General features: G+C 47.9%; 1 protein-coding gene across 1 annotated transcript in view; it reads right to left on the bottom strand.

The window, feature by feature from the left end:
* Positions 1 to 14,718, bottom strand: part of LOC149370389 (ATP-dependent RNA helicase DDX54) — a 49,156-nt gene extending 34,438 nt beyond the window's left edge. The window contains exons 1-8 of the mRNA XM_089561402.1: positions 14,532 to 14,718; positions 14,163 to 14,274; positions 13,376 to 13,446; positions 11,690 to 11,878; positions 10,571 to 10,758; positions 8,785 to 8,968; positions 5,104 to 5,235; positions 1,179 to 1,389 (exon numbers count right to left, since the gene is read on the bottom strand). Of these exons, the coding sequence (XP_089417528.1) occupies positions 1,179 to 1,389; positions 5,104 to 5,235; positions 8,785 to 8,968; positions 10,571 to 10,758; positions 11,690 to 11,878; positions 13,376 to 13,446; positions 14,163 to 14,274; positions 14,532 to 14,606 (1,162 nt within the window). The 5' untranslated portion in view covers positions 14,607 to 14,718. The remainder of the gene's footprint in view (positions 1 to 1,178; positions 1,390 to 5,103; positions 5,236 to 8,784; positions 8,969 to 10,570; positions 10,759 to 11,689; positions 11,879 to 13,375; positions 13,447 to 14,162; positions 14,275 to 14,531) is intronic.
* Positions 14,719 to 16,153: the final 1,435 nt, after the last annotated feature.

Below are 16,153 nucleotides of genomic sequence, written 5' to 3'. Positions count from 1 at the left end.
AGAAAGATTTCATGGAGTAGGGGCCGTAGTTGCGCACGCGCTGAGGAGCCATCCCGGAGGGGGTATGTTAAACCGAAGCCATGTCAAGCAAGCATTCCGGAAACGTTATTTGCTTGAGATGAATACTTTGCGATTTTGAATACCAAACATTCGAATCGAATCGAATGCAGATGGCAACCGATTTTTCGGACTCGGCGGGACCCGGAAATTGGTGCGAATAATCTAACAGTCCGCAAAATCTGTTTTCAAGAAAACAAAATAACCTGTCTATGGAAAACCGGCTTTGAAAATTGCGAAATTCGCAGCTACGCACGTTGCGCTTGCAAGCGATAATATGATACTTGAACCACAGTCATTCTTTCGTCATGTCCACACCGCCTCGCGTCATGACACCGGACGGTGCAATGTGGCCATGGGTCAGGCTGCAAACAAATGCATGTGCCGAGCAAAGCAAGAACAGCCAGTTTCCATGTGCAACGATGCTCGAGAAGAGTGAGAGAGGTAACCCATGGGATGACGCAAGCAGAAACGAGCCCCTCTGAATGCCCCCTCACCTGCCCTGCTTGCGGGTTGCGCTGTCCAAGCTGTGCCAGACGCTGCAGCGGTCCCATTTTCAATGCAATCAAGCGCACTTTGTAGGCCATCTCGATGGCAACTAAGAGTGTGCCCTTAGGTCATTATCTGTAGTAACACCCATGAATTGCAAACAGCCAAGCCTATCCAAGCCAGCTAACCAGACAGAGTCAGTTTATATCCGAGATGGCGCCTCTGACAGTGGCAGCGAACCAGTTGGTTGTGACAGTGATGCCCACTCGTGTATACATTAACACTAAAAAACAAATTTTCGGTACAAAAATGGTCTCCACAGTACTGCTGGAGTCTATTCTAATCTGAAAAATGAACTTTCGGACTCCACGGAGACCGAATACTGGTTGTGAAAATGTGCAAATTCCGATAACGTGTGCGACACTTCCTCAGCGAGGCCCAAAATATTGCGCAAGTGTGAGTTTTTGGAGTCCGAAAAATTGGCTGGCTACTGTATTGAATAATTTACTTGCACTGACAGCAACCGAGGTGGTCAAAGAAGAGCGGAAACAGCAGCAAGTGTAGCAGTGTGTTCACTTCTCAAAGACGCCAGTAGAGGAACCCGAGAGTGCCACGAAGGGCAAACCACCCACCCACGCGGTGCACAAACAGCTTGGGCCGGGGAGGGAAGCTGTAGTTGACCACATTGTCCAGTAGGGGGATGTCGAGGCCCCGGGCAGCCACGTCCGTGACCAGCATGACGGGCACCTGGCGCGCCCGGAACTTGGACACGTTGATGCGCCGGGCCGCCTGGTCCAGGCTGCTGTACACGTACGTGCAGGGGACACCCGCACGCTCCAGGATCTGGGCATTGCACATTACGCGTGTCAAGAACAAGGACCATGGAAAGGGGAACAAAAAAATTGGCTGCGGTTCAACCCGGCTGAACCTAGTAGACGAGCGTAAGCAAAGCCAGTAGTGTTTACAGCGAAGAATGCTGTGACGTCATTAGACACCTTTAGCATACCGTGTAGAGTGTTACCACTACCGGAATACTGGGAGCCGCCCACCACCGCTGAGCGCACGCTGATTGGTCCCGATGCTGCTGGGACGCGCGCAGCTGCCGGGTACGTGGCGCCATCTGGTGCCGTCAAGGCGATTTGTGCATGCGCATTGGCTGCGCGCGGGCTCCCGGTACTCCGGTACCAGTAGCGGTATCCCGGTACACGGTATGCTAAAGGTGTCTAATAACACCTCATAACATGACGTCACATCAGGCGATGCAAACCTCAGCTCCAAAGGTCAAGATCAAGTGGTTGCTGGTCATTACCTATGACGATACTATACATGAATATCATGGCTATGCACAGCAAGGCACAGTCATACACTGTTAGTCTTGGGGGTATGTGCTTGGTATGCCCTTGGTCGAGCTTTGAAGTCAAACACGAAAAGCCATGCGAAACTCTGAGTTGTTCTAAAAATGAATCAACGCTAAAGAATAAACCTTCAGAGGGCTCATCATCTCACTGCCAGGACTGTTCAGTCTCTCATTTCACTGGCACCACAACTAATTTTTGCCAGAGATGCTCACGAGAGCAGGCACGCTGCAGCGAGTGAAACCACATTCAGCACAAAATGCTTCGAAAAAATACTTCAACAATAACTGCAACTTTCTCGCGCATATTATTCATAAGACTCTTACTTTCTGGCAGTTCCATATAAAATCATGGATTATAGCATTTTTTACAGTATTCTTTGTTAGTACAGAGACATATTCATTTTTTTTTTTTATAACGTCTGCAGTGTGGATGGCTGCAGGTGTTAATGCGTGGAAGGCTTCTCGCAGAATATTGCAGATTGTTTGCCCTCAGTTTACAGAGCTTAAAATATTGCGGTGCAGAAAATTAGTCACCTTAATTAATATATAACCACATGTCAGGGCTGCACCCTGTTTTGGACTTTGCAACTGAGAAAAAAATGCGGTTATATGTTTTCAGTGCAGTAGCACCACTATACCACCACTCTCACAAAAATCCGATGACCGAAAACCTGCCCATCAGGTTGCGGGCAACCTGCCAGGTGTGTGTGTGTGTTTACAAACACACAAATATATAGTGTCCACCTTGGAAGACAGAGGGCGCTTCAATTAATGAGTGGTCGCGAGAGGTTGCTTGGGAAAAGAAACCTGGGTCTCACAAGCCCCACCAATGGCAGAACCTGCCATCGCAGGGCAGCGGCACATCGCTTAATCACAGCACCACTGTGCCAGGAGTGTTATGAGGACTCCCAGGGATCTATGAATATAAAGTAGGGAATGACCAATTACCGTATTTACTCGCATAATAGGCGCACTCGCATAATAGGCGCACCCCTAGTTTGGTCGCGAAAAATCAGATTTTTTTATTTCCGCGCATAATAGGCGCACCCCGAACTTGGCACTGTGACCAATACTGTATTTACACGATTGCAAGCCGACGCCTCGCCGCCCCCCACCCCCAATCTTTATTTTAACAAAGTTTTTGCTGAACTGACTACTGGTCCACACTAGTGCTGCTGCCGTCGCAGCTGCTGCGGACCCACAGCACATACAACGACATTGCGTAGAACAGCCGCACTCAGTTTTCAGGGATGCTCACTTTAAACGTCTGTTTGGAAAGTTTCATCTCCAGCCCGGAACGTTCCTGACTTAGGCCCGCGAAAACCTCGGCGCCTGGAGTCACGTGCGAAAATTTAGGCACGCCACAGACGCAACTGCCGCACTTCTCGGCCACGTCGAGTTTCCAACCTGCCGCACGCTTGCCGTGTTCGAGAGCATACTCCCAGCCGTGTAGCTATTAAGGTGCTTGCCCGTCGAGCTAAAACAGCAACGCTTGGCGGCAAAGCCACAAACCACGATGAACTACGCGCTACCGCAGATCCCGGCACTTGATAGCAACAACAACAAAAAAAAAAAAACCTGGAGCTGGTGATGCTGATGGCGATTAGATAGTGAACGCTCGCGGCGGAAGAAAACATTGATGATGATGATAAGCTTGGCCTTGGGCGCCCTTCGTGGGCGGCGTCTGGAAGCTCCTTTGCACGTGTGTGGCCTCCGAGATCAAGCGCCCGTTGCGCGCAGCCGGAGCTGATCGCGGAGGCCTCGACGCGTGCATTTCAAAGGCGTGGGTCGTGGAAAGTTTCGGTGCGGCCCTTACACGTTTTTTTTTTAAATATTTTTTTCGGGAAAACGGGGGTGCGGCCCGTACACGAGTGCGTTTATGCGGTATGTTCAATTTTGCGAGTAGAAAAATTTCCGGAAATTTTACCCCGCGTAATAGGCACACCCGGAACTTTGAGCCGGATTTTCTGGAAAAAAAGTGCGCCTATTATGCGAGTAAATACGGTACACATAAATGGGGCATCAACTCATTATCACTATCCCAACAACTTCCATCTGTGATTCACGGATGCTAACACCAGAACTGAAGTGGAAACTAAAGTGCTATAGCAACTAATTCGCAGTTGGCCTAACTACCGTATAAACGCGTGTATGGGCCGCACCCAGTTTTCCCAAAGGAAATGTTAAAAAAAAAAATAAATCCGTGTAAGGGCCGCACCCGAACTTTCCATGACCCAGGCGGGTATAGCCTTCTAAATGCACGCGCCGTGGCCCCCGCGATCGGCTCCGGCTGCGAAAAACGGCGCGCTCGATCACGGAGCGCTTGATCGTAGAGGCCAAGCACGCGCACAAGAGCTTCCAAAAACCGTCCATGGATGGCACGCGAGGCCGCAGCCATCATCATCATCGTCAATTTTTTTTTTCCCCCGCGTCTTCCCGCTATCTACATCGGCATCAGTATCGCCAGCTCCAGCCTTTTATGGCGTGTTAGCGCGTTCTCTGTAGTTGTGGCTTTCGCGTGCTGCCGCCGAGTGATGTAGTTTTAGCATGATGGGCAAGCACGTTATCAGCTATATGGCTGGGAGTTAGCTCTCGAACACGGTCAGTAAGCGTGCGGCGGACAGGGAATTTGACGTGGCTGTGCAGTGCGTCCGATGATCGTGCTATCAAAAGGGTGCATTGAGAAACACAAGCTGCAAAAAGCGCGCTTTCCGAGGCGAGCCGTGCGAGTTTCCCGAACTGTAAGAAGAGCTGCTCTGCTATGTGATGGAAATGCGGAGCAACGGCTACACGTTGACAGCGGACATGCTGCGCAGCTTCTTCGGGATGAGCGTGCACCAGGGCACAGCACCAGCTCAGAGTCGAAATACTCCGCGAGTGACGATTGAACATAGAATAAATGCCGCTCATTCTCCGATTGGAGTGTTTTTATTAAATTTTTTTTTTCATACGTCGCGTGTATGGGCCGCACCCCAAAAATTGGCCCCCAAATCTCGAAAAAAAAAAGTGCGGCCCTTACACGCGTTTATACGGTACTCAAATCGACTGTCAATTTTTTTCGTGTATGGGCCACACCTTCAAAATTGACGCTCGAACTAGAAAAAGAAAGTGTGGCCCCTTACACAAGTTTATACGGTATGCCTCCAAGTTATCTGCAAGTACTAGCGTTTCCCAACAAAACAGCTACGAGAGCAACTCACTTCCCGGAGGTACTCAGCGTGGTGGCGGGTGGCAACAAAGATGAAGGTCAGCTCGTCGGGCTTGATGACCCGCTTGAGCAGATGGAGAAGGATGGATGTCTTGTCATTGTTGCGGCACATCACGTACACCGTCTGGAAAGGAAGGCGAAGATGATGGTAATGAGAAGGGCGAATGTCATTCATTGGCAGAAGGCTGGTTACCTAACTCACTGACTGATGCCCATGCTCATCAATGAAAGCATACAAACCATGGCCCATTTTGAGGACTGTCCATCAGGCTGATTTTACACCAAGATTTCAGCTGAGTACAAGTCATCTGGTAAGAAATGATCACTAAGCAAGTAAATGCAATGCAATTACAATGTGGGTCTTCATTAGCTAGAGCAAAGCTTTACTTAATTCCAAAGTGTTTCCCTGCACCAGTTCCTAAAATGTGGCATAGTGGCAGTATGGTGCAGTGTGGAACACATATGGTTCAAGCAACTGCGGAGGTACTATTGCCCTGCTGAGGCATATACACTTGGCTCGCTCATAACATACTGCAAGCTCAGAGATATGCTTAAGTTCACCGTTTTTTGTTGTGAACTGAGTTTAATAAAGCTGTCATAATGAGCAATATTATGCACGGCAGCACAGAGCTCTTCAGCAGACAAGGGTAAATGATATGAGAGGGCTTGTTATGATATGCGTGCGAAGCAAGCCAACAGACAGTGAAAGCAAGGAAAGCATACGAGAATGCTTGTCTTTTATCTTTATTTGTGGCATTGATCAGAGGTCGGTAAATGCCCTCCCTTTTGCTTTTCCTCCCTCATCCTCACTATTAAAGTAAAGGTGTTCCCTCACTCTCATTCTGTAAAACTTCCTGGCTCTCCCTCACGCTCGCTTCGTCGGCCCGATATCACATTCACATTCAGCACTTTTAACATTCGAGTTAGTTTTCCTTACTGCCGATGTGCGCCAGTGTCACTAAGTCACGCTAGGCGGAAACTCACTGTGTGAGCTTTCAGCTGTGTCGAGCTGCATGGATCTTGCTTACAACTCTAAAGGTTCTCAGTAGCCAAGAATGGCCGCAAGAAACAACACAGGGACTGTGCTCACACTGCATCAGATCACTGGTAAGGCATGGGTGACTGTTAGTTCTAGCAGCGGCTGCAGTGGAACCTTATTATAGCGAACTGGTAAAAAATTGTAAAACGGTTCGATATAGCCGAAATTCGTAATAAAAAACGTCGCCAAAAAACTCGCGATGGACGAGCTAAATTTAGTCAGTGAAAGAAAGCAGCTGGTCGAGATGTTTTCTGTAGCTTCAGCATTGTTTCGAAGCAGCTCACGGCGATTGCGGAGGCAACAAAAAACCGAGCGGCGAACACTAGTTAAGTTGCCTTCCCCGCACAGCATCACAGCACGCTGTGGCAAATACCAACCAAGGTGGCTTCTTCGCATTACAGCAGTGTCACATAAAAAATTAGATGCCAGGACGAAAGCTATCGCCGCTTTCACCACCTCCGTCTGTGATAGTCGACGTGGGCAGAGGATGGCGGCTGGAAAGCTACAACTGACCGTGTCACTGGTTCCGGGACACTATCGTCGGGTGCGAGAGGTGCAAACGAATGTCGACTGCCTGGCTGCTGCCTTTTCTCAGTGCTATATCTTCTGTGCTGATGTTGGCAAAGCTAGGTATAGCACGAATGCTTGCCGCTCTACCACCAGTCACCCATGTAGCGAGGCAAAACCTGCTGCCTGTGATCCGCCCTGGCAAAGACTGGCGCTCGATAGCTTGATATATCTGTTTTATGGCAAGCAGCGGTCGAAATATATATAGAGTGAGAAATGCATGTGTTTGTTGAAAATATTTCGGAGCAATCTGACATAGTCATTAATTCGTAATTTCGTAATATCCATGTTCGTTGTAATGAGGTTTGACAGTAATATGAACTGTTCCGGGAGAATCCGGGCCATGAAAAGCAGAGAAAAATTCTCACGGCACCCTCAGTAGCCAATCAGAACGGAGAGAACAAATTTCAGCCAGGAAATTCTTCCGGTTGCTGCTAGAATAGACACTGCCATAACTGATCGGGCTAACCTAACCACCGCTGCACACTCTATAAGTATGGAGGTTGCGGAGCAACAAACATCTCCCCCCCAAAGTGAAAAGGAGATTCGGACAGCTGACCAGCTACAGGGTTCACACCTTATTAACCACTGGCTGAAGACATGTAGCGCAGGCGGCAGATTGGACATCAAAAAAACTCTACTCTGAATCATGTTGCAGCAAAACACTATCACACACAGAGCTCAAGAGTAACAACGTGGTTTCCAAAAGGCAAGGCACTGAAAAGAACACGGCTGAGGAACTACAAAGTTACACACACAGATAAGACAAAAGACAGGGTATGGTGAAATTCAAACATTAGTAATAATGGTGCAACAACTGAAAACAGATGCATAAGTGCAAACAACATTACACACTTGAACAAAGCAACACAAAAATACAAGACAAGATGCAGAGATAGAGCTACAAGGCCAAAGAGTTCGAAAGCGATGGGGAGCGGCGACTGTTCTGTGTAGTGGCAAGGTCCACACAAGGACATTTTGAGCTGACTGCCTATGAGGAGTCTATCCCAGTGCCGTATTTACTCACATAATGATCGCACCCCCGAATTTTGTTGCCACAATTAAATTTTTTTTATTCCCCGCGTAATGATCGCACCCCGAACTTGCCGCCTAGCCGATGATGATTGCACTTGCTATCTTTCTGACAGATGGCACGTGCAGATGACCATCTTGCTCTGTCAGCATTGCAGCGGCAGCCGCCTGTTGGCTGACCTACAGTCACACGGGCAGTCTAAATGCACTTATGCTTAATTGCGGATACCAAACTTAACTGCAGTTATCTGGAATCACGGTTCAACGTTGTCGCAAGGCTCGCCACCGTTCTGGGTTGCGGTGCAACGAACGAAGTGACGCGATGATCCGGCTAAACTTTATTGTTCTCGTAAATAATAAGCCCTGGGATATGGGAGTGCAGAATCCAGTGCTTCGAGCGTTGCGAACGTGTCACCTAAGTATATCAATGATGCGGCAGGGACCCGACATTTTTCGGCGAAACTGTGGTAAAATGCGTAGCTTGAGCGCCACGGGATGTTGCTGTTGTACGCCGTTGCTGTGCCATTGGACGATATAGAAGGCTGCATAAAAGCACCGTCACGCAGCACTATACACACTGCCTAATTTGATGCGTTGCTCTTGGAATGTGATTTGGCGCAAAGAAAGTATGTTTTTGAAGCGGGTCAGCTCGTGCGCTTTTCGCACTCTGCGTTCTCAGTTAACGACGTAAGCCGAGATCACCGAGCTCGATTCGCGATAACCGCGTTTAACAGCGTAACCGCGGGTAGCACGCCCGTGTGACAAGGGTTGTCAGCCTGCAACTTGTTTGCGTTTTCGGTGCTCAAAAATTTTTCATAAAAAACTTACCCCACGTAATGATCGCACCCCTAAATTTGCATCAATTAAAAAAAAAAAGCGCGATCATTATGCGAGTAAATATGGTAACCCAGATAAGAAAACCCAACATTATGACAGGAGCTACATATACAGCTCTGTGAGATGTGCATAACATCAGAAGTGCAATGGTTCTTTGTCTCTGCCGCGGTGCTTTGCAGAGCGGACTGGGGGCCTGACCTTGAGTTGGTCGCTGAGCTTGTCCTCGACATCGAGGCGGATGAGCACGGGCTCGGCGAGGCCCGCCCGGGCAAAGTCCACCAGCAGCCGGGGCAGGGTGGCCGAGAAGAGCAGTGTCTGGCGGCCCTCGGGCAGCCGGTGGAGGATCTCGTTCAGCTGCTCCTGGAAGCCCATCTCAAACAGCCTGCCAGGGGAGAGGAGAGGGCGACATGCATCACGGGACTCTGTGCAAATGCATCTGCTTGTGCATCTGTGGTTAGCAAATGCACACTGCTAACCAAACTGGACTGCACTTGAAACACACATCGGTGAAAACTACATCAGTGCCACGCTTGGTGCTTAGACTGAATCCTGTGGTGTGAACACATGTGATACAGTAGAACCCCACTGTTATGTCTCTCACAGAGACAAACAGAAACTGTACCAGCCAAGAAACACAGCAGCTGGAAAAGGCATGTGAGAAAATGCATGTCATTGTCCATGCCCTAGTATGGGCAGCATGCTTCTTTGGGGTTTGCAAGGCTTTGCGGTTCTTGCAATCGTTCATATGCACCGAATGCCCTAAGCGCCCTGCAATGGCTTTCTCTCCACCTCAACAGCTGTTGATGAGAAGGAAAGCACCCAGAGCAGGCCAGGTTTGGGCATGCATACAAGCTTTTGCACTGTTTACAAGGTGCCTTAATCCTACACAATCCTCATCTACTGGAACCTAAAAATAATGTATGCAGTCTGCAGGTGACAAGGCAAATGTAGACGACAGAAAAATGCCTCAGTGCCAACCTGTGAAACTGCACCTCGTACAGCACTGCACCCCTGCATTTGGGGTGCATAGTTTCGTTTTCGCGCCTCCGCCCTTTCACACTCGTGCCAAAGTGGTGATTGATCTGCACCACAGTCACAACAAGGTCCATGCTGCTCCTATGTGTGCTTGGCTTCAGCGTGGGTGCAACAAACCGCAAGTCACTGAACACAGCGGTGCCGGATGGAGTCTAGAGTGTGCTTGACCATTCTGAGATCACCGTTGCGTGCGCGCTAAACATAGGTTGTGAAAATGCGGGCACGGGGTAAAGCGCTATTGCGAAGTGACATTCGCAATGTAGGAAGCGGAAACACTGCTAGAGTTCCTGTAAGAGCTTGGATGGGATTGGGTCACGAAGACATCGCAGCCGGGAAAAGCACCAGGGAAGGCGACAACAGGGTTCTCCTGTATAAAGATAAACCTTGCTCAGCTTGAACTGTTTATGGTGTGACTTTATGCATGTCCGATACAGAAAACGAGGTGGGTCCTATAACCAACAGTGCTACGCAGATGCTGTGAAAAAATGTGTTCAAGGATGTCCCTGTGAGTCCGTTTCTCAGGGCAACAGCAGCCAAGAAGGATGGGTGAGGAGACTTGTGAAAAGATGCAGGGATCTCCACCACCTCTCTTATCCCCGCGTCCCACAGGTAAGCGGCATCGTGCAAGCTGTGCCGTAGATAGCGGCCGCCACTGCCATAGTCAGGTTAGGATGAATGTGAACAAGGCATAACTGTAAACATTTCCTAGGCGAGTTCACATCAAATGAATTGTTAGTCTGGTTTCATTTTCACATTACCCAAAGAGCCTTTGCAAGAACTGTATGTAACGGAAACCTCCAAGCAATAGAAAATTGTGAACTTCTGTCAATTTTTTGAATCCAGCTTCAACTGCAACTGCTCTGTTGTGCTTATCTCTTTCGACAATGAACAAGACAAGGGACAAGAGAATGCAGAGGCAGAGAGAGAGCGAAAAGAGCAAGAGCCATACCTGTCAGCCTCGTCGAAGACGACGTACTTGACAGAATTGAGCCGCAAGCTCATCTCCATCACAACATGCAGGAAACGCCCTGGTGTGGCGATGAGCAGGTCGGGGTTCTCGTGCAGTGCCTCGAACTGGTCCTCCATGCTGTCACCACCCAGGATCACCGTTGACCGAAGGTCAGTGAACTTGCCCAGCTGGAACGAATACAGCTTTTTCCTAGCAGCCCACCACAACAAACACATTTGACAGCTGACCACCCCTCTAAACTGTGATGCCAAACACAAAACTCATGTCCAGACAAATGCGTGCCTTCAAACACCATGTTACAAAAGGGCAGAGGGGATTTGTACGCACTAAACGTGACATGCTCATGCAGTCGAACATTTGTAAGTTTGTGTCTTCTTTCAATAGGTGCACTTTCAGTCATCATCATCATCACCAGCCTGACCACGCCCACTTCAGGGCAAAGGCCTCTCCCATGTCCCTCCAATTAATCCTGTCCTTCACCAGTTGCGGCCACCGTATCCCCACTAATTTCTTAATCTCAACCGCCCACCTAACTTTCTGCCACCCCTGATACGCTTGCCTTCTTTTGGAATCCATTACGTTACCCTTAAGGACCAGCGGTTGTCTTGCCTTCGCATTACATGCCCTGCCCAAGCCCACTTCTTCCTCTTGATTTCGACTAGGATGTCATTAACCCGCATTTGTACCCTCACCCACACCACCCGCTTCCGATCTCTTAACGTTACACCTATCATTTTTCTTTCCATAGCTCGCTGCGTTGTCCTTAGCTTAAGCTGAACTCTCTTTGCTAGCCTCCACGTTTCTGCCCCATAGGTGAGTACCGGTAGGATACAGCGGTTGTATACTTTTCATCTTGAGGGATACTGCCAAACTGCCATTCATGATCTGAGAGAACCTGCCACATGCGCCTCACCCCATCCTTATTCTTCTAGTTATTTCCCTCTCGCGATCTGGATCAGCTGTCGCTACCTGCCCTAAATAGGATTTCCGTTTTAAGCTACACTAGTGCCAGCTCCCCAGATCCTCAGCACAACTTGAGCGGCCACAAACAGGGCTGGCACTGAGCGTGACCAAGAAAGCAAGGAAGGCTTCCCCAACCTCCTTGGCGAACTTGTGCGTCTGCAGGGCGAGCTCCCGGGTGGGGGACAGCACCAGGGCCCGGGGTCCCGTGTGGGGAGAGCGGCCCCCCAGCCGCTCCAGGATGGGCACCAGGAAGGCAGCCGTCTTGCCACTGCCCGTGCGCGCCATGGCCACCACATCACGGCCCTCCAGTATCACGGGGATGGCCTGTACGCACATGCACACACACACAAACACAGCATTACCTGTTCAGCATTGGTAGCTTCTGATCGATGTGCAGTTCCGTTTACTGCTGGCCAAATCTATTATACCCAGACATCTTGATTAGGTGGGGAAAAGGATCTTCAGGGCCAAAAGAATTGTGAAAAAAAAATGGGATCTAAAACTTTTGTTATACTGAGATTCGCAAGGTTCTTTTCTATGAACAGGTGAAAGTTGGTGGCCAAAAATCACACGGTTTTTTAAAAGCTGAAAAAAAAAAAATGTGCTCTCCCAGCGCAGGAACTCTCATTTTCGTAAGTTCCTGCACTGAGAGAGAGCTAAATGGAACAAGGATCAATAAGCTGGTGGCTTTATTGTGCCTTGCAACTGATCTGCTCCTTCAAGGACTCACAATTCACAAATAAAAGTCTATGGTTGCCAAAAAACAATGTTTTTCACAAATGGTTTGGCTTGTCGGGGTTTAACATCCCAAAGCAACTCAGGCTATAAGGGATGCCGCAGTGAAGGGCTCCAGAAATTTTGACCACCTGGGATTATTAAATGTGCACTGACATCGCACAGTACACTAGCACATGCCTGATGTACAACTAGCATACGCATTACTGTTAATAGCAACAACGCATTTACTAAATTCAAGCAGATAGATCACCAGCGGAAACCCCTCAAAGCAAACCAGTTTGGTAGATCCCTTTGTTGTCAAACATCACAACACCCAAGTTATTACGAATAATAATTAAGGCAGAGACATATGCATATAGCAGTCGAACTTAGCACTCAACCATAATGATAGTTTGGTTGACAATTTGAAACTTGCGCTTCGCGTGCAAGACCTGTGGCCATTGCTGCCAGGTGGCTCTCACCCTGCCTGCCTTCTTGCTAGCTCTGCTACCAGATGCGTTAGAGGAATAAATTGTACTTTCACAATATTATAAGGCCAAGCTACTATGTTGTTGGTAGTTCCTGGCAGAACATGTTGTGCAAGGAAAAATGTAAACTTGAGGCATGCAATTGTTTAGCAACCATTTTTCATTCATATTTTCTGATGCCAAGTTGGGTGAGTAGCCCTTACACAAGCGTGGGCCTGATCCGAGTGAATAAGGCCTTACATCTGCATATACAGCAGAGACTGAACAGTTTTGCTTAAAAGTTGGCTGTTTCCTGTTGCTCATGATGATAGTGCATTTCTTTTTCTGGCCTTTCCCAGATTATAAAAGCTCCAATTTTAATGCAAGAAGCTTCTTTAGCACCTAAACGAGGTATTCTATTGATAAAGGCCAACTTCAATTCGTGCTCAGCATCTCTTCAAGAGCACACACTATTGTGGTAGGTAAAACTAGTGCCATGAAATTAGTTGCTGTAGTCACAAATCCGTTAAAATGTAGAAGTGGGCCATTATTTACCCGCATCTCATGGTGGCCAGTCCCAAAATTTAGCAATAAAACAGCCAAGTTCCTGCATGCAAGCGGCTTTACATTCACTCACCTTGCGCTGTATCGGTGTTGGCTGCTTATATCCACGTTTCAGGATGCCCTTCAGGATGGCGTGGCTGAGGCCTACAAATGGGAAGGAAACGTAAATCTTGTTGGCCAGGTTAGTCGGCAGAGGACTTGCCTAATTTAACCAATTTAAGCTGATTTAACTGATGTAAACTGACTTAACAAGGCTATGCTAGTCCGTTTTCAAATCTCACAAACTCTGCAGAACGGTTACATCAACTCCAGACAAAAAAAGTGGCTCGGAGACAACTGCTGGGTGAGAAACACATGCAAACTAAACAGTGTGCAAGAAGCTCCTAGTAATTTTCTAGACAGGATATGGATTTGACTGGCCTGTAGTATTCACACTAGCAGTCCATGCTGACGCGCAGGAAATGTTCAGACAATCAGCACTGTTCTTCAGACACTGGTCATGCACCACCTGATACGTACGTACACTGTGAAATGGACAAAACTAAAGCAGTAGGCGACAGTTAACTGTGACCGATTGATGGACGGAGCACATGGCACGCCAATGCTACGGATATGTGGCATTAACCATACAGATGTAACTTGGCCTTGACAATCAACAAACACGTTCTCTTCTAAACTTTCGTTGATAGCCCTCTTTTTTCTTTCAAAAATTTTAGAAACAAGCGGCACGGGAACAGCACAGCCTTGTTTGGTGCACTCTACTCCGCGCTATCAAGGCAACGTGAAAAGACCGGCGCTTTTTGGCGACAAGCTGACAAGAATCGCGTAAGGACGGTTTCGCTACTGCGTGTTCCACTCACCCATGGCCTGGAAACCCCCCGATTTCTTCTTGCTGGAAGCCGCTGCCGCCGCATCAAGTTTCATGCTGTCAAAGTCTTCCTCCTCTTCCGATTCATCCTCCAAAAAGGTTTCCTGCATTCAGGAATTGAACGAAGCACGCAGCTGTGAAGACTGACAGTCGGGATCCAAAGTGTACTGACTTCGGTTTGGCAACACCGGAGCACGATTTTTAAGTTTGAAAATGCAACAACACGTATCAGGGGTAATCAGGTGTACAGGACGGCGATGCGATCACTTGAAACCACCCGATTGAAGTTGCTGAACGCGACAGCACCAACAGCACCGCGGAAAGCACTGTCAAACACGCTGGAAAAAAGCGAGATGCTCACCTCTTCCGGCTCTTTTTTCTTCTGTGCCGCAGGATTGTGCTTCTTCCGAGGCCCCTTAGACTTTTTACCCTTCATGTCTCACAAAGATCGAACAACAACAGCAAGCAAGAAACCGACGAGCGCCTTACGCCACACTCAACCGCAAAGCGCTAGCCGCCGCCGACGACATCCACTGGGCAGGCACGTGTGTGTGTTGTTTCGGTACTGTTTCGACGGGGACCGTGGGAATAACAAAAGTAGTTATTAAAACGGTAGGCGTGAAAATAAGAGTTATTGTTTTCACGTAACTTTTGATAGCAAGTTTGGGAAATGCTAAACCATAAACAAAATATACAATTTTAAATATTATTATAACTTTTTTTTGACAGTGTTTGAATTTCTACTTGACAAAAAACTAGTTCTGTTTTCGGTTCCTAAGGTGATGGCGGAATTGCGTTATTGGATGCTAATCTTTTTTTTTCTTTCACAGAGAAAAAGGCAACGTTGTGGCAGTAAAGCCTCAAGAATCTTAACAAGAACGGAAGACAAAAAGAAAAGTTATGTTGACTGCCACGTTACGACCGGAATTAAGACCGAATGTGCAAAGCGCGCAGCGGCTAACGAGCGTTCGCGTGAAAGCACATGGCGCTGCGTAACGCTTAGCTTATCGAGTTTGCTTTAAAGAGGCATATCATTTAAACGCAGACACTTTCATACTATCGTGACCAAGACTTGTTAGCAAATGTGTCCTCTTTTCGGATGCATGCCTTATATGGGCATATGCCGATCAATACCCTATCGATACTTAATCGGGTGCAATTTCGGAACATGATATAAAGTTTGATTTGGTTTATTGGAGTTTAACGTCCCAAAGCAACTCAGGCTATGAGGGACGCCGTAGTGAAGGGCTCCGGAAATTTCGACCACCTGGGGTTCTTTCACGTGCACCCACATCGCACAGTACAATAAAGTGATTTCATGATTATATCATTGTACTTAATGACTAAATGACTAATCGGTAATTAGTAGTAGTTAAGAAGTGGCATGTGGGACTGTGCACTGCGCCTGCACCTAAACTAACACTAATTAATCAGTTTACTAGTTAAGGTCACGTTAACTATCACTAACCATACATTAACTAGGGTCACGAAATGTGCAAGTCATGCTTAACTATCATTAACCATCATTAACAGTTAGACGTTTCTAGACGTTTTATAGACACAGTGTCGAACATTCTAGAGAGTTCATTCACTTGACAGGTGAGTGACAGGACCTGATGCGTGGCATAAGAACAATGCTAAAGATCAATTAGCCTAATTAACCTTTCTAGTCAGCGCTTGCCGTCCTGGTTAGCTCAATTGGTAGAGCGACTGCTCCGGTGATGCGGTGGTCCCGGGTTCGAACCCGGACCAGGACGAATTTTTCTTTAACTGCGAAGTTTCTGAGAAAGCTGTATAGCTTTCCTTTGTAGCCGTATGGCTGCTCTCGGGTGGATGCCAATGAGTAATTACTCCCTTATTACAAATCTACTCCACCTTGGGGGATTCCCCTAAACATTTGACCAACACAGTTCCCACTTCGAGTTATTGATAAATTCGCTCTCGCCCTACCATAAGCTAGCTTGCCGTCCTGGTTAGCTCAAT

This window comes from Amblyomma mixtum, chromosome 1, assembly GCF_055824585.1.
Source record: "Amblyomma mixtum isolate Tamu chromosome 1, ASM5582458v1, whole genome shotgun sequence".
Classification (NCBI taxonomy): Eukaryota; Metazoa; Arthropoda; class Arachnida; order Ixodida; family Ixodidae; genus Amblyomma; species Amblyomma mixtum.
This window is presented reverse-complemented; position numbering and strand designations above follow the sequence as displayed.